The sequence below is a fragment of the Rhipicephalus sanguineus genome, chromosome 9 (genome assembly GCF_013339695.2).
Source record: "Rhipicephalus sanguineus isolate Rsan-2018 chromosome 9, BIME_Rsan_1.4, whole genome shotgun sequence".
Lineage (NCBI taxonomy): Eukaryota > Metazoa > Arthropoda > Arachnida > Ixodida > Ixodidae > Rhipicephalus > Rhipicephalus sanguineus.
The window spans coordinates 13,904,749-13,921,667 of record NC_051184.2 but is presented as its reverse complement, the minus strand read 5'-3'; the positions used below and the strand labels follow the sequence as shown (position 1 = coordinate 13,921,667).

At 46.3% G+C, this 16,919-nt stretch overlaps 1 protein-coding gene across 1 annotated transcript in view; it reads left to right on the top strand.

Moving 5' to 3' along the window:
• Positions 1-8,175: 8,175 nt before the first annotated feature.
• The window catches only part of LOC119404628 (glycogen debranching enzyme), an 87,185-nt gene continuing 78,441 nt past the window's right edge, over positions 8,176-16,919 (top strand). Inside the window, exons 1-3 of the mRNA XM_037671199.2 lie at positions 8,176-8,381; positions 9,718-9,879; positions 11,777-11,999. Coding sequence (XP_037527127.1) covers positions 9,768-9,879; positions 11,777-11,999 — 335 coding nt within the window. The 5' untranslated portion in view covers positions 8,176-8,381; positions 9,718-9,767. The remainder of the gene's footprint in view (positions 8,382-9,717; positions 9,880-11,776; positions 12,000-16,919) is intronic.

The following is a 16,919-nucleotide window of genomic DNA, read 5'->3' as shown; positions in this document are numbered from 1 at the left end:
TGACAAGCCGTCAACTTATCGAAAATGAACGCCGAACTCACCGCTAATTCAGCAATTCCCGGCGGTAGCGGCGAAAATGAACTTGCGGAAGCCGTAGAAAGAGAGAAGCGAGCTACTCTCGTCAGCAGACCAACTAGACGTCAAATGAAATACCGATGGAAATACCAACAGCCGCGCTTATTAATTGATAGCCAGTCGAATGAAGATCGCACAGTGAAACTACTGTTACTTCACGTGAACCAAGCACGTGTGGATTGAACTTCCTTGATACGAACTAATAAACACATCAGCATGTTAAAAAAAATATTATAGATATCTCGTAAAAATCAATCTGCAAGCTATGGTGATAATATGGTGTTCTTTAAATTATCACTTTCGTATTTTTTTGTGTGTCAGAAATGGCTAAACGAGAAGCGAGGCTGAAGTACTACACAAAAGCCACGTGAGCGAGGCTAAGCTAGCAGACGACAGCGCTTTCCACCTGCATAAGCCGGCTTATCAGTTTGGGATAGATTACTTTCGATATCTGATTCGATTAATATTATTCCAACAATTAACGCGCCTTGCAGGATCCACTAATATCTTTTGCTGAAAACGTTGGGAAATTAAGAAGCCTCGTGCGTGCAGTGAACCGTGTGTTCGAAACCGGTCAGGGAGCTTGCACGAACGGCGGCGAAGCTATGCACTCTGGGTAGGCAGCCATTTTTTTGTCAGAGCGGACCGCGGAGTGCAGTGGCGCAGTCGTGTTTGCGAGCGTTGGCGTAGCTAGCAGGTGTGATCAAGAGCGAGTGCGACGCAAATTCAACTCCAAGAAGCGTAGTGCACGATGTCAGCTACACTGGAAGACTACACCCCAACGCTGTGCCGAAAAGACCGCGAGCGCTACGAAGAAAAGACGAGACTCTACGGGCTGCACCCATTCACGCTCCGTCGGACGACAGTGTAAGCGATGTGGACTTGTGGCCGCGCGTCGACATCGCCGATATTCACGAATTTCTCCTTTTTGAGGACGAGTTTTATTACCGGGGAACAGCTGAAGTCGAGAAAGGCCCTCGAGGGCCACAGTTACGAGTGGCTGGGAGCCGTGGGCGAAGAAAGTCGCCGCCGACACCGTGATCGTCGTCACTCAAGTAAGACGTGTTAATTATTTGACTTTTTCGTAGGTGCTGATGTTTATTTCTCTGCGCTGACTTGCGTCGGCTTTACGACAGATCCGCATTAACCCCTACTCACCAAGAGCTTACGGGAAGGTGCCGTAAATTTACGCTACACTTGGCGTAAATGAGAAAGCTCAGAGGAGCATCGAGGCAAGAACAAGGAAGCAAAACATGTGTGTAAGATGGTACGCTTATTGAACTGGTCGAATCACAGCATTAGCACCTACGAAAAAGTCAAATAATTAACACGTCTTACTTGAGTGACACGACTGCGCCACTGCACTCCGCGGTCGGCTCTGACAAAAAAATGGCTGCCTACCCAGAGTGCATAGCGTCGCCGCCGTTCGTGCAAGCTCCCTGTTGGACCAACTCACAATTGTTGGCCAACTGTTGGACCAACTCACAATTAAGGTATCTATGTAGTACCATCAGATATGTGACGCTCAACATGACAGGAGGATTCGAACCCTCATTTTGGCACATTTACTAGATGCCTGCAGAATACTAGCGAAATCGCGGCATGCCTTGAGTTTCGAACACGACCGACGCTATCGGCCGGTTTGTGCCGTCATAAAACGTCGTGGCTCTGCAGAATGCGGATACTCGCTGGAGTAGCTGTCACATGAACACATGTTTTATGCTGTTTTAGACGTCCGCGCGCGCTGCATTGATAAACAAACATTCAAAAATTAAGAGCATTACTGTGCGTACGTTGTGTGTTCGTTTGCTTAGTTGTTACACCGAGTGGAATAGGGAAAATGCAGAAGATCGAGCTTCAAAGCAACGTTGCTTCAAAGTACAAATGTACCCAAAGATTGGCTACTGTGCGCGACAGTTTCGGAGGCTATGCGAGGTACCGAAGCTGTTGGAGCGTAAGCCGCATGTGGCGCTAGCAACCAACACCAACCACCAACTAAAGTCACCAACAGCACCGAGAGGTTTCACAAGGCGGTGCGTGATCGTGTCCAGGAGAAGGAGGAGGAGCTGTGGCTGCAGGAGATCAGTGGCAAGAGCCCAAGGACCCTGTATCTACAACAGCAAATTCGTCATGACTTACCAACAAGCCCACTTCGCAACTCTTCTACAACAGCCTTGGGAGCAGCCTGCTCTTCGAGGCGCGTGCTGGGGCACTGCGCACACGGGAGCGCCAATGGGACAGTGAACACGGGCGTAGGCGTGCTCACAAGTGGGCCACCTAAGACGGGGGGGGGGGGGGGGGGGGGGGGGGAGGCGCAAAATCTGCCCCATTCATTGACTTAATTAATAGTAGGGAGGGGGGCGCTGCGATAAACCTGCGCCCCCCAACCCCCACCCCTGATGCTGTCCGGGATGGTGCTGCCGAAACCACCGAAACTATGCAGCACATGCAGTGCAGGGAAATCGAACCCCACGATAGAGGAGTCCCCTGCATATGTCGCACTGGGATTTGAGGGTGATGGTGGGGAGATAAACAGGGGAGCGGTAGAGCGCACTCAGCGTTTAGAAAGGTGGAGAACCGTATCTCTACAGAAGTGCGCGAAGGAATAAACCCCTGCCTCCAAGGTGTGCGCGGTGCCTTGACTCGCTTGTTTATTTTTTACTCTTGTTTTTTGCTGGTTTTTTTTTTCTCGTTATCTTAACGGCACCGCATCATCATTAAGAGGAGAAAAGGAAGAGCAGCTGCATTTTCGCCAATGCTACAGGCATAAAGTATAGGCGATGCCCGAACAACATATCGTTACCATCGTGGTTCGAATTAACATATTCGGACACGCACGGATTTTACGGTGGCGTGTCCAGCGGGACTGAGGTGCGGTGTGGGGAAAAAAGGAGCTTTTTTAAGAAGTTAAGCCTTTAACTACTCAGTGCCACGTGGACGTCTCGTCCCCGAAAGGGGGGCCACCGCGTATTGCCGCAAAGGCTAGCAAGCGGGCGCAATGTCAATTTTGGCCCGCTCCTGGATTCCGCAGTCGGGGGCTCCTGATTGTGCACAAGGGTGCTGTCGGACATGTGATGCTTGGCACAATTGATTGGTTAGTAAGATAGAAACAGAAACAGATGACAGCTGTACTTAGAAAGAGTAGTTACACTTGGAAGTATTTTCAGTTGTCCAGTGACCGTCGCAGCTGCAGTGCCGTGAACTCTTCAGTTATTATTGTTATTATTGCCGTTATTGTTTTCTAATGCTTTAATTGCTGCAAGTGTACCCGGATTCTCATTTATTCCTCTTTCGAGGGTGTTAAATCGGTGGATGAGGTATGACCCTCGTTGTTCACGTTCTCGGTTTGATTTAAGTCCCGTTTCTAAGAGTGTTACTGATAGTTTGTCGAATGCATGGTCGGGAAGGTTGAGATGTTTTGACAGAGGTAGACTTGGGGCTGATTTCGCATGGGCTCTGTGATTATTGAAACGAATCCTAAATGGTGTTTCTGTTTGTCCGATGTACTGCATACTGCACACGTTGCATTCGAGTAGGTATACCACATTAGAGGAATCGCATGTTAGGTTTCCTCGTATGTTAATCGAAAACTTGGAGTGTGTGCTGGTTGCCTTGTTTGTTTCTCGCATCGCTTTACATACAAGACATCGTGACTTTAAACAAGGTCGGCATGAATTATCAGGGGGTGAAGTATTGATCTGAGAGTGCACAAGTGTGTCTTTGAGGTTGCGTGGTCGTCGGTAAACGACGCCAGGGGCGGATGGAAATGCGCGTTTCAGACGTTCACTTTGTTCCAGAATGTTGTAATGTCGTTTAAGGATTTTGTTTACATTGGGGAAGTTCGTACTGTAAGTTAAGCAGAGGTTTGTCCGTTGCGGGTCTTGTTGCGGTGGCCGCTTAAGTCATCACGCTTCAGTTTTCTAGCTTTTTGAACGGCGTCATCAATTACATGGGTATTTTAGATGCGAAGTATCTTAAGGCGGAGCTCAATCCGGTGGTAGTGGTGGTGGTGGTGGTGTGCGGCGTGACCGCCCTTACTGCGCATGCGCATACCCTCTCCACACACCTCCTCTCCACTCCCCCTTCTCCTCTCCACATACCCTCTCCACTTCCCCTCTCCCCTCCCCCTTTCCACTCTTCCTCTGAAACGCGGGCTAGACATGCCGAAATTCTCTCCTGCGCAACGCCGCGATGAGCTCGAGCGCATGCGCGTCCCCTCCCCTTCTCTCTCCTCTCCTACGCTGCCTCCCTCTCGCCCGCCTGTCGACCGCGTTCCCCGCTCGCCCTGTGAGAATTAACGGCCAGGCTAGATGGAAGATACGACGCGCGTAGCGTCCCTCTTCGCGTTCCACGACGCGAGGTCGGTAGCATGCCCAATGAACGCCAACGGAACGTGATCGTGCAAGTGCTCCGGCTTTGCATCGCCTCATGGTCCCCTTTAGCGGGAGACGGTGTAATTTTTGTTTATCGAGTATAAGTTTTAGCCTCTGTGAGTTCGTGTCAAAATCAGCGTCTTTTGGGTAGATTCGCTTAAACCGGTGAGCCTGGCTGTATGGAATACTGTTTTTACAGTGGCGCGGGTGATCGCTTTGGTAATGGAGGTATTGTTGTCGATCCGTTGCAATTGGTTTGCGGTATAGGGTTGTAGAAAGTTTGTCTTGTTCTATCGTTACGGTAACGTCAAGAAAATTTACGGTTGCTTGCGAGTAGGTGTGTGTGAAGTGTATGTTTGGATGTAAAGCGTTGTAAGTGTCGATAAAGTTGAGAAGTTCATCCTCGCTGTGGGTCCAAATAAGAAAGATGTCGTCTATGTATCTTATGTATAACAGTGGTTTCAAGGAACTTTGTGCAAGAAATTCGGATTCTAGCTTTCCCATAAATATGATGGCATAATTGGGTGCCATTTTGGTGCCCATAGCGGTCCCGCTAATTTGTCGAAAATACTCTTGGTTCAATTCAAATGAATTTAATTCTAGGACCATCCTCGTCAAAGTTGCGATTGCAGAGAAATCTGGGGTGTCAGGTTGTCTATGGTCTGTGTACATGTTTTGTAATGCAGCTATGCCGTCATCGTGAGGAATATTTGTATACAATGAGGACACATCAAGAGTAACCAAGTACGAGTTTTTCGGCACACACAGACCTGCAATGTCTCGAAGAAAATGTGTGGTGTCCTTTACGTACGACGCGAGAGTGCATGGAATGTGGCTTATTAATTTGTCCACGTACCCTGATATGGGTTCAGTTATTGTACCTATGCCTGATATGCAGGCCGCGGACATCTTAAAAGTGATCGTCGGAAGGGTGGAAGGGGGCGGCCGGAGAAAGGGGGGGGGGGGTCTATCCTCTCTCCTTTAAGATTGTATAAAGCTGAGCACCAACAAACTGTACCCTCATTCCTGATGAAGGCCAGACTCTGGCTGAAACGTCGAAATAAACAACGTTGTGACTTCTCACGGAGGATCTACTTGACTATATATATATATATATATATATATATAAACGATTTCCGTGAGTAAAATATAATAAAAAAATTCGCTTACAAGCGCGGTTGCCGCATATGCGCGGAATCCACCGATTTAATGCACTTTCATTCGGGGTTTTGTCTCTTGGATACAGTGACGGGAAGATTGCCGATGCCCTGCAGGAGATTCTTAAAGGTTCACAGAGATTTAGGCTATAGAATCAATCTTTACTGTTGTTTTTCTACTTTTCAAAATTTCTTTATTCTTTCTTATTCAAATTCTCCGCTTCATTGTTTATATGATTTTCTATTTCTATTCTTTTTTTTTCATTTTACTTCTTTACTCTTAAAATAGAAAAAAAATCTACGCTTTAACAATTAAAAACTATCCGGTTCTTGGCCTATCCCCCAGCGTGGGTGTGCGCCAGAGTTTATAGGATCTACTCTACTCTACTTATTAAACGCAATTGCGTGCGCGCTATGCGAGGAAGAAGTCTCGTGCGTTCTCTGAACGTGAGGGACGGTGCGATCAAGATGGCCAGGGCCCGTGTGCCGGGCCGCACGACTGACCCTGCCGTTTCCAAATTTCGTGGCTATGGTCGGAGCTGAACATGACAGCTTCCCTGGGTCCTCGCAAGAAGTCGACGACTGCGAACGATGAAACCGTGAACTCGGCTTCCTACAACACCGGGATCTTTGTCACGTTTGCGTCCGCCAGGGAACGAAGGAGTACGTATACAACTCAATCGATAATCCCCGTATTTGTTCAACTGTTAACGCTTGGAATTGAACTTACTTACCTTAAACAACGTTCTACCATGCAGAGTGTGGCTGTTGGTCTTATTTATACCTAACAGGGTCTGGTTACAGGTGGGACTTGACTGGCTTTATTGCGCCAGCTGAGGCAGAGATCGCAATCGAGACACCGATCTCGTCGTCTGCTGGCTGACAATTAGAGCACCGATCACAAATGAAATACGCGACTGCAAGATTTTTCACTGTCGTATCATTAATTACATTTCGAGCGAATTCCTCCCAAGTCGTAGCAGTTTATGATCTAAAGGCAACGTTTCTGTCTTCCTTTTTTACTTCATGCAGTCGATCGAGGCATCATATTTGGCCTTAGCTCTCTGTCTTAAAGGACCCCTGACAGCAAAATTTTTGTTGGTGACTTTTTTACTGTAATTTGTAGCTTTGGGTCTGGTAATCCCTAAGTTAAATCGTAAATGCTCTAGCGTATCGTATAACTAATTCTAGCGTAGTTAATTGTGACCATTTTAGCGTCACTTCAAAACGCCCGCCTAAAAACCACAAGAAACTAGCGACCCATGCGGGGAGCGTCAAAGACCACGTGCACTCAAGCTGTGGTGACGTAGAAAGCGCGGTTTTCAAATCGGGGCCCCGCGCGCGGTAGAGATTGAAAGTATGTGGGTGCCTCGGTATGGGTTAAACCTGTTAAGCGCGTGACCCCTCACGAAAACTACCTCGAGAGCAGCCCGACAACAAAGCGAGAGGGGTGCGGAACAATAGGCCTCGCCGGGTGCCAGTCGTCGTATTGTGCATGTGCGCCCCGCAAACGCACGCCGCACGCTTCGACACAGCAAAGCATGGCTGGCAGTCGGCTCCAAACACACTCAGAGATCGTCGACGTCATTGTTACTAGCGTATCGTCACTCGGGGTGATTTTTGTGCAATGTATCACACCGAACACGTAGCACTAGTGTCGATGTTGCAGGGCAGCCGATTTTTTGTTTTTTCTCCTACGCTGTTTGACATCGAATTAAAATAACTTCCACGCGACGGATGCCGTTCAAATTTGGCCAAGAAGACCTATGCATACCAAGCGATCGAATGATGGGCACATCTCGATCTTGAAATTTGATGTCAGTGCTCCTTTAAAGGGACATTGAAGTGAAGCATAGATTAGTATAGACTGATAAGTTATCCTTTTAGAATACACTGAAGTGGAGGTCAAAGTTTCGTTCTTGAATTTCGCGCCGAAACTACCACGTGGCCATCAGTGTGACGTCATTGCAAGAGACGCCGTACGTAGGAGGGCTGCGGAAATTTCGACCACCGGGTTGTAACATGCACCCATGGAGTTTCTTACAATTGCATGCAGTACTACCATAACCATCCATGACGTTACGGCGAGGGTTACCTGTATTTTATTTTATATATATATTTTTATTTTTCGAGTTTTCTCGCTTACAAAGCGTCTTCTCGAGGCAATGGTGGTGCTTTCGGTATACTGAAATTTTGGTTTACTAATACGCGAAAAATTGTTTTTCTCTTTGGTGTCTTTCAGTAAAACAAAAAAATATATATATATATAGCTTTACTTCTTGCTATGTCTCATTGCTTTGCCTGTTTTTCTTTCCTAGAAAATCTTATGAATCAGTTCTTTCCAAGGAGATTTTACAGAGAATACAAAAACCCAAGTAAGTCTGAAATTTGGAAAGACCGCGCAAAACTTGACTTTCGGTTTTGTTCGAACCGCTGCTGCTGATCAATCCTTTTGCCTGCCGGATCAAACGGCTCTCCGATATTTAATCGAGAAAGGGCAATTCTCGATGGCGTGTGGTGTTTTCAATCTGTGTAAAACGTCCTCGGACTCTGTGGCGCGAGCTCTCTCCCGCCTGTTTATTTTTGCCGCCCAGCTCACGTGAACAGAGCTTAGCGGGGTGACCTCTGCGCGTTTCTTTTTCTTTTGTTGCGGCGGCCTCTCTCAACTGTCAGCTGCACCAAAGTATTCTGTCCGCCAGATGTAAGCTAGAAACGATGAAAGCACGTTGAATTTTTCACGCAACTCGCAGCGGCTGTGTGATCGTCTCTGGCTTAGGTATGTAGCAGTTTCGCTTATGCGTAAGATGTTGCTGTACTGTCTTCGATGCCGGTTTAGTGATGCCTTCCAAAGGAGCGCGCGCATGATTAGCTGTTGGTTTTGTTGCTTAGTTTAAATAAACTGCGAAGAGCAAAGTGTGATTGTATAGCGGCTATATTTGCATTACGTTGTCAACAAATCAAACAATGTTTGATTTGTTGACAACGTAATGCAAATATCGCCACAATCGCAGGCCACGATCGCACTTGCAGGTTTGTGCCATTGCTTAATGTCAGAATTAAAAGCAGATTTGATGTAGAGTTTGACAAAAATATAGTCCAAGTGTTGGACTATATGTCATATGTTGCAAGCAGCAACTGTTCAGGGGCACTGTTCAGTTACAAATGCGCCCGTTGCTACATTGACGGCGCTTACCGTAGAATTTTCTTTCCGTCATTCTAGTGTGATGATAAATTCAAGCTGCGTTTAAAGCCCACAAATCAGCCTTTTCCGAAATTTTGTTTCTCTGCGTGACAGTCAGATCGACCGGTTCAACGTACGGTGGTACCAGCGAGAACTGTACAGCAACATCGGGGCGTGATGAGAAGTCTGAAATCGGAACAACTGTGCCGGAAAAAACGTCCCCGGAAAAAGTCCCCATTTGCGCTGTGGGAACAAATGTCCCCAGACATGGGTGCCCTCAAACGTTGCATGCACGCTCTTTCAGTTCCCCCCTCATTTCTCACTGCAAAGAGAGAAAGAAAAATATTCCTTCCCGCAAAGATGTTGCCGTTTACAGAAGCAAATTCAGAAAGGAAGCAATAGTCTGTGGCGAACACCTGCTCCCTCTGTGATGTGGCACAAGGCTTCTCTAGATGGGGAACGAACAATCATGCGAAGGCCTGGAACATGGATGCACCGCTGCCCCACAGTGTCCATTGACACTCGCAAGAAGCCACCGTGACAATGAAGATGGCGCAGTCTCCAGTCGGTGCACCCATACCAATGCGAAGACTATACTGCCAGGACGACGAACATGAAAGATTTCCTGAGGGCTATTGGACATACAATTTGGTTGTTCTTTCTGAACCCTAGGTGGCCAAAAATTGCGCCAAGCTTTGAATAAAGAGTGCAGTTTCTTGTCAAATGAGTTTGCACACTATTCGTTCTTTGGTTAATTTTTCACTCGGGCACTTTTTTTTTTCCTAGAGAGCAATTCCTGAGGGGACGTATATTACGGGGACGTATTGTCCGGAGACGTACCTTCCGGGGATGTACCTTCTAGAAGCGTTTTTTACTACACCCATTTACACCATAACTTGAGTTAACCTTGCCTCGATATTGTGCTTTGCAGACCCCCACCTTGTTGCATCGTTTGAATCTAACGGCTTGTCGGAGCACGCCATGCAAATTGCCAACTGGTCTGGAGATGAGTCATCACGGTCGGCCCTTCCCATCAATGTTTTCCAACTCAATAATGGGGTCTTGGAAAGCACCATTTACCGGCTTCCCAAAGGTAAAAAGCTTAGCTGTTAGGACGGTTCAAATGTATATCACCTGTATATGACCCTCTGCACAGTGTGCTTCTGCTTTTATATTTTTTATTGTTGTGGGTGAAGCAGCACCCATGGCAGCAACACACTCAGTGGGCAAAAGAATGGTTTATTGCAGATAGTGTTTTGATACGGTGCATCTTTTGTAAGAGCGATGGGCACAGCAAAGGGCACATGCAACAAAGTGGTTTAATGCGAATCTAAAACTGCATCTGAACCTAGGGCTGAGGCTGAAGATGTGGCTGAGTTTAAACGGCTAGTTTACGGTGAACCGGCTCTGTCAATTGCTTTGGACAGATCTATGAAAATTCCAATAACCTGTGCATCAAAATCTAATGCTTTAATACGTGTTGTAAGTCTTCTTTAGTGTTGTCCTTTTCCTAATTTCGAGCAGTTCACAATCAATTACTAATGCTTTAGCAATGTCATATTTGAATGCAACGAGCTAAGCTACAGTGCTAAGGCCATGACAAAAACCATGCTAGCAATAATTTATTATGTTGCTTAGTTCTAGGTAATTCGTGTTGTGCTTGTGAATTAGGACACTTTTACCAGTGGTGTGGCCACCCTAGTATAGTATTTAGCAAGTTCAGTTTAAAAACTTTGAATGGCCCCTATCGCTGCATGCCATTTTATTCAGTGAGTCAATTACAATCTGCTCATTGTAATACCACCTTAATAATCAGCTCAACAAGCATCACCATTTCTATAGCCTTGTCAATCACCTTTCTGAAAGCTGATTTCAGTGGCCATAGCACTTTGTAAATTACAGTACATCCCTCTTTAGTGACATGGAGCAAAGTTATTCCTCATATTCGTCTCGACTTGGCAACCTTTCTTCTCTGCCTGAATAGAGTGCTTTAAAGGGGTACTGACACAAAAATCTTTACCTCGCATTTTTTTGCTGCAGTGTGTTGCTGTGGGCCTGTTAGTCATAACACAGCACATGGCTTGCTGCAACGCATGACAGATAATTAATTACAGGCTCCTCATTAGCGACCAGTGTCAGTTTCTGTTTCAAAAACGACAAGCCACCGGGTGTAACTATCACCACCTAGCAGGTGCAGCGCTCGATCACGTCAGCACACAGAACTGTGACACACCTCCACGCTGTTCGCGAGCAGCTGCCGAGAAGTAGGCTGCTGAAGTGAACGCGGCAAAAAAAAATGGCAGCTATGAGGTCATCACAACTTGCAGCGTGGTCACGTGAGGGAAGTAGGGGGGTCACCGAGGGTCACCTTTGAGGGTGTCACTAGAGCGAGGATGTCGATCGCTCACGCACACTTCAAAATTAATTTAAAATACCTTCCAAGCCATATTCGCTGTTGATATTTTGCAGATGATATGCGCATGTACAATGGAATCAATCCTGCAAGCTATTTCGGCTGCGAAATTTTGTGTCGGTACCCCTTTAAGGAATTTCTTTGACCCAGCAACTCTGGACCCTATACTAGCACAACACTCTTCGTGTCTTTCATCCTTGGCTGATTGGAAATGACCTACTTATTTCCCATAAGGCTTGTGTGCGATTTTCTATGGACAATACCATAGCATACCCAGCAACTTCTGTTATTGACACAGCTAAGAATTTTATTCAACAAACGTCGAATGGTAGTTCAGGCAGTAGATCGGTTCCCCAATAGAAGGCTGAATGCAAGTGGATGTAAATAAAGGAGCAAAGTAGGGACGCACTGTGTCGACTGCCTGCAGACAAGAATCTTTCTCGAGTCACAGGGAAGGCGCACACAACGACAGGCTGGGTGGGAGAGGCTACAGATTCTTACGCACAAGATGCGCGCTTCTAATACTATACTGTGCTAGATTCTTCTGGGCCTTGTTGTGTATGACATTTTATTGCAGGTACAAAAGTTCGGTTCATCCTGGGCCCCTCACTGTATGGTAAGAACGTCAAGTTCTTCATAAACACCCCACTCACGGCTGGCTCCAGCTACTCGAGGACCCAGTATAACCAAGTTCACTGGAGCCACGATATCCACAACCCCAACGATGAGACGGCATACTTTGCTGATGTCACATTCACTCTGGCCGGAAGCTTTCATTACTACTTCACGTGCAATGATGAGTAAGCGCCACAGTTTTATTTCTTTGTATGCTCCATTAACCTCTTATAAGTTGAATTGTCTGTATGAAAGTGCTTGTTCAGGCTAAACAGACTAGACACGCAGAAAACAACTGCATCCATTTGCCTTTTGAACTTTTGCTGGTCTTATGTTCTCTGACATCAACGTGCAAATGACAGCATGGATTACACTTAAAAAAAAAAAAAAGAGAAACTTTGGGCTGTACAGCGGGCCGAGCAAGCCCCCAGGACTCGAGAACTCTTAGCCGTCACCTAGGTGGGACCTTTTGCCCGTCCCACAAGCTCGCAGGACGTTTCGTTAAAGTTATTTGTATGTATGTAAGAAAGTTTAAAACCATCTGTTTCACCAGTATGAAGTTGGAGAAAAAAAGAAGCACTGAGAACAAGTTTTGGGTGTGAAGTGACAAGGTTTTGGTATCCTCACATATACTACACTGCACATCTCTCACGGGTCCTTACAAGTACAGTGTCGATCTTTCATGGAAGCTTCTGAAAATGTGTCTTGAGGATCTTGATGCAACCGAATATGAATGCAGTTTAAGAACTTGCACGTCACGTGAAAACTGTGTTGTCCCCATTCTGCCAATGAATCACACGGTCGATCGTTAGGTCCTATAGTTTAATCAGATGGGGGAGGGGGCATTTATTTAAAGATCAGAGACTGGGGTGACGACGCCTGAAGTCAAAGATTGTGTTTGGTCAGGATCATGGTCAAGGTTGCAGGGCATGATGAAAATGCAAGAGTCAAGAAAAATGGGCTAGTAGCTTCGAACAAAAATGGGGCATCAGTAATGGGGAAAAATGCAAGAAAAGTAGAGAAATATCAAACAAAAACAATAGTGTCTTTCTTTACCACCATACAATGGAGTATTTTCAAACTTTGTATAGGTTCTGAGGAAAGCCCGGTGAAATATACAGTGCAAAACAAAAGACAAGTTACATCACTGTGTGCTTATGCATCTGCTCTAAAACAAATATATTTAAATGCTTAAAAGTTTTCATCATAGAGCTGACTAATCGCACTTCATAATGAGACTCATGACTATGAACAATATGCCATCAGTCTCGGATCACTTAAAGGGACACCAAAGAGAAAAACGATTTGTCTCATATTAGTAAAATATTATTTCACAATTCCAAAATCACCGCTCTTGGCACGAGAAGATGCTTGGTAGGCGAGGAATCACACAAAAAGAAATTGTGGGTGGCGTCACCACCTTGAAATTCCCGCACCAAACACTGTGATGTCATGGATTTTGATGGTGTCTACCAAGTCCTGCGTCTCTCCTAATCAGCAAAAATGAAGTACTTTGTCCTCTGAGGTGGCGCTAGACTTAACATACCAAGTTTGATTGAAAGAAACGGCAGGAAGCCGGAGATGGAAGCTTGCAACGAAAGAAGAAGACAAGTCCACTTGTCGAAACGTCGGCTCGAGCACCCACCACAAGTTTGATTGAGCCAGTTGAATACTGATATGAATGCAAAAAGGAATTCTAAAAAAATTCGGCAGATCCCATGCCTTGTGGAAATCGGTTTCATGTGAAACGATCGGTGAGTAATTGTCTGTGCAGCATTTTTTGGCTTTGAGTCAAGCGTTGCGAGGTGGATCGACCTGTTTTTGTAAGTATAGTAGCTATGTGCACATCATGGGTTTACCGGAACGTCGACAACATTCGATGTTTGAAGGGTAACTTATGGTCTGACGTAACATCAGCACTCACGTTAGAGGACGGACGTCAGTATTATCGAAATGAGGTGCACTTTACGGTGCGATGGTGTGAATATCATATGTAACTTTCGTTAGCGTATCCTTCCGGGGTCTAGCAATGCTTGAATATAAGTTGCTGAATCATGGGAATACAAATGTAACGTTTGTTAGACTGCTATAAAAGCGGCGCCGACAATGGAACCATAATTGACGTTAACCCGACATGACGCCTGTACCATCAGAGTACATATGTAATGTTTGAAGTTTTGTTATAAAATTAGATAGCCAGCGTTGCGAACACAACTGACGTTGCACCGACATTACGCCTGCATAGGGTCTTTTTCCAAAGCTGTTTCAAGACATGGCGGGGCTTTGTGGTAGAATACCTGACCACCACGCAGAATGTTTGGCTTCGATTCCTGCTGAGATCTTGATTTTTATTATTTGCATTCGTCGGGTCAATACTGCCGATGTCATTTTTTTTTTATACTCTCGCATTTAAATCACCAATGTCTGTTATCGCCGTTCCTGGGTAGATATATACTGTCAATCACCTGTGGTGCATAGGTAGGTAGGTAGGTAGGTTAGGTTACGTAGGTAGGTAGGTAGGTAGGCTAGGTAGGTAGGTAGGTAGGTAGGTAGGTAGGTAGGTAGGTAGGTAGGTAGGTTAGGCTACGTAGGTAGGTAGGTAGCTAGGTAGGTAGGTAGGTAGGTAGGTAGGTAGGTAGGTAGGCTAGGTAGGTAGGTAGGTTAGGTAGGTAGGTAGGTAGGTAGGTAGGTAGGTAGGTAGGTTAGGTTACGTAGGTAGGTAGGTAGGTAGGTAGCTAGGTAGGTAGGTAGGTAGGTTAGGTTACATAGGTAGGTAGGTAGGTAGGTAGGTAGGTAGAGACAGAAAGAAAGAAACGCTCAAAGTGCCTAGGATTCAGCTAAGATGCATGGGAATTCATGTTGTTATTCTTGAAAGTTCATAGCCTGTGTAGACAATGAGAGAAAATGTTCCCTTTCCCATTTCGCTCTCCCAGTGACGTCACTGGTTGCTTCCAATCACCGTGCACTTCTTATAGAGATATCGTGAGATCCTGAGCGAGCGCCCCCCCCCCCTACGTTGAAAGAGAATCCAACAATCCCAGACGTCATATTTTTCTTTTTTTTTAGCGCAAGCAGGAAGAAAAAGAACGAACTGGCTGAGAAGAGAAGAAGACAGTGCACAGGGCAAGCGCTAAGCATCAACTGGCTTTATTTAGAAAAAACCACGGAAAAGACAGATCACCTAAAGCGCATGCGCGCAGTCGTAGCATAGCTAATCAAAGATCGACCTGAATAATCTGAACTCGTTGCCGTACAAATGTATAGACGTATCACTAATACACTCTGTGCCCTTGCTTTTTTTCTAAATAAAGCCAGTTGATGTTTAGCGCTTGCCCTGTGCACTGTTTTCTCTTCTCAGCCAGTTCGTTCTTTTTCTTCCTGTTTGCGCTAAAAAAAAAAAAAAAAAATATGACGTCTGGGATACAACACCAACTAGCCCGAGAGGAAGTTTTATAGAATCCAACAAGAATTGGAGGTGGGGCCCTTGCTTGGTCGCAGATCAGAATTCAAGATGGCGGCTGTCCGCAGAAGAGGCCCTAAGAATAAAAAATGCACACCCGTGCTTCTAATGAAATGCTTTATTGAGTGTGCATGCATTCACTGTTTGCAAAATAGTAAATAAAGCAGTGAAAATGGCGGGAGGGGAGGGTTGGGGGCGCTTGCTCTGTCATCGGCGCATATTTTAAATCTCTCGGAAAACGGAGGGGGGTAGGGGCGCTTGCTTGGGATTTTACAGTATGCTGGAAATCTCACCTCATGGCGGTCTTTGCACTGCACAGGACACCTAGTGTCACGTTGAAGTTGTTTAAAAGATATTGTTGCATGAAGAAAGCAGGCGCACAAGTGCAGAGTTGGCGTATTTACAATAAATATAGCTGGTGCCCAAGCGGTGGCAAGAGGCGTCGTCTTCCTCTAATCTGAGCCAGCTTCCTCGTTCTTTTCACCGCGACATCACCCTCCCAGCAGGCTTAGCTCCGTCCTCGTGCAAATCATCGCTCATCACTTAATGTGGATATATAAGGCTTCAGTCTGGTGACATGAACAGCATCGCTGGTGACGTGAGGTAGCAAAGACACGTCGGCTGGTGCGATCTCATACGTTACGTCAGACAGTTGGCGCAAGATCTTGTACGGACCAGAGTAACGAGAAAAGAGTTTTTCCGCTAAGCCGACACGACGAGAGGGCGTCCAGAGGAGGACAAGGGAACCAGGAGAAAATTATTTTTCTCGGTGCCGATGATCGTAGTGTCACATTTGAGAACCTTGCGATGCTGTGAGGTGATGACGAGCGACCTCTCGGGCATGGGTGGTCAAGGTGATTGCAGTCGCGGGCGTAATAAGTAGCTGAGAATTGTATGTCAGAGGGTAGGAACGTGTTGAAGGGCAAGACAGGGTCGCGGCCATACAAAAGGTAGAATGGCAAAAATCCAGCAGTGTCGTGACAGGACGAATTATAAGCAAAAGTAATTTATGGTAAAGCGGCGTCCCAGTCACGGTGATCGTCGGAAACGTACATGGCAAGCATGTCAGTTAGAGTGCGGTTCAGACGTTCGGTGAGCCCATTCATTTCAGGGTGGTACGCGGTAGCGATCTTGTGTTCGGTAGAACAGGAGCGGAGCAGGTCGTCGACGACCTTCGACAAAAAATAACGGCCTCGATCCGTTAGTAACTGGCAAGGGGCGTCGTGGTGTAGGATGACGTCGTAGAGTAAGAAGTCTGCAACATCGGTAGGGCAGCTGGTTGGTACCGCTCGCGCAATGGCATATCTTGTTGCATAATCTGTTGCGACTGCAATCCACTTGTTTCCTTTAGTAGAAATAGGGAAGGGGCCAAGTAGGTTTAGGCCCACACGGAAGAATGGCTCTGTAGGGATTTCACTAGGCTGAAGCAAACCAGCGAGGCAAGGAATCTTCCGGTGGTGGCACAGGTCACAATAAACAACATAGTGATGCACAGAGCGATAGAGACCGGGCCAGAAGAAGCGGCGCCTCACACGATCGTAAGTCCGAGTGATGCCCATATGTCCAGCAGTAGGAGCGTCGGGAAGTTCCTGGAGCATGGCCAGTCACAGATGCTTAAGAACGACTACACTCAAACCTCATTATA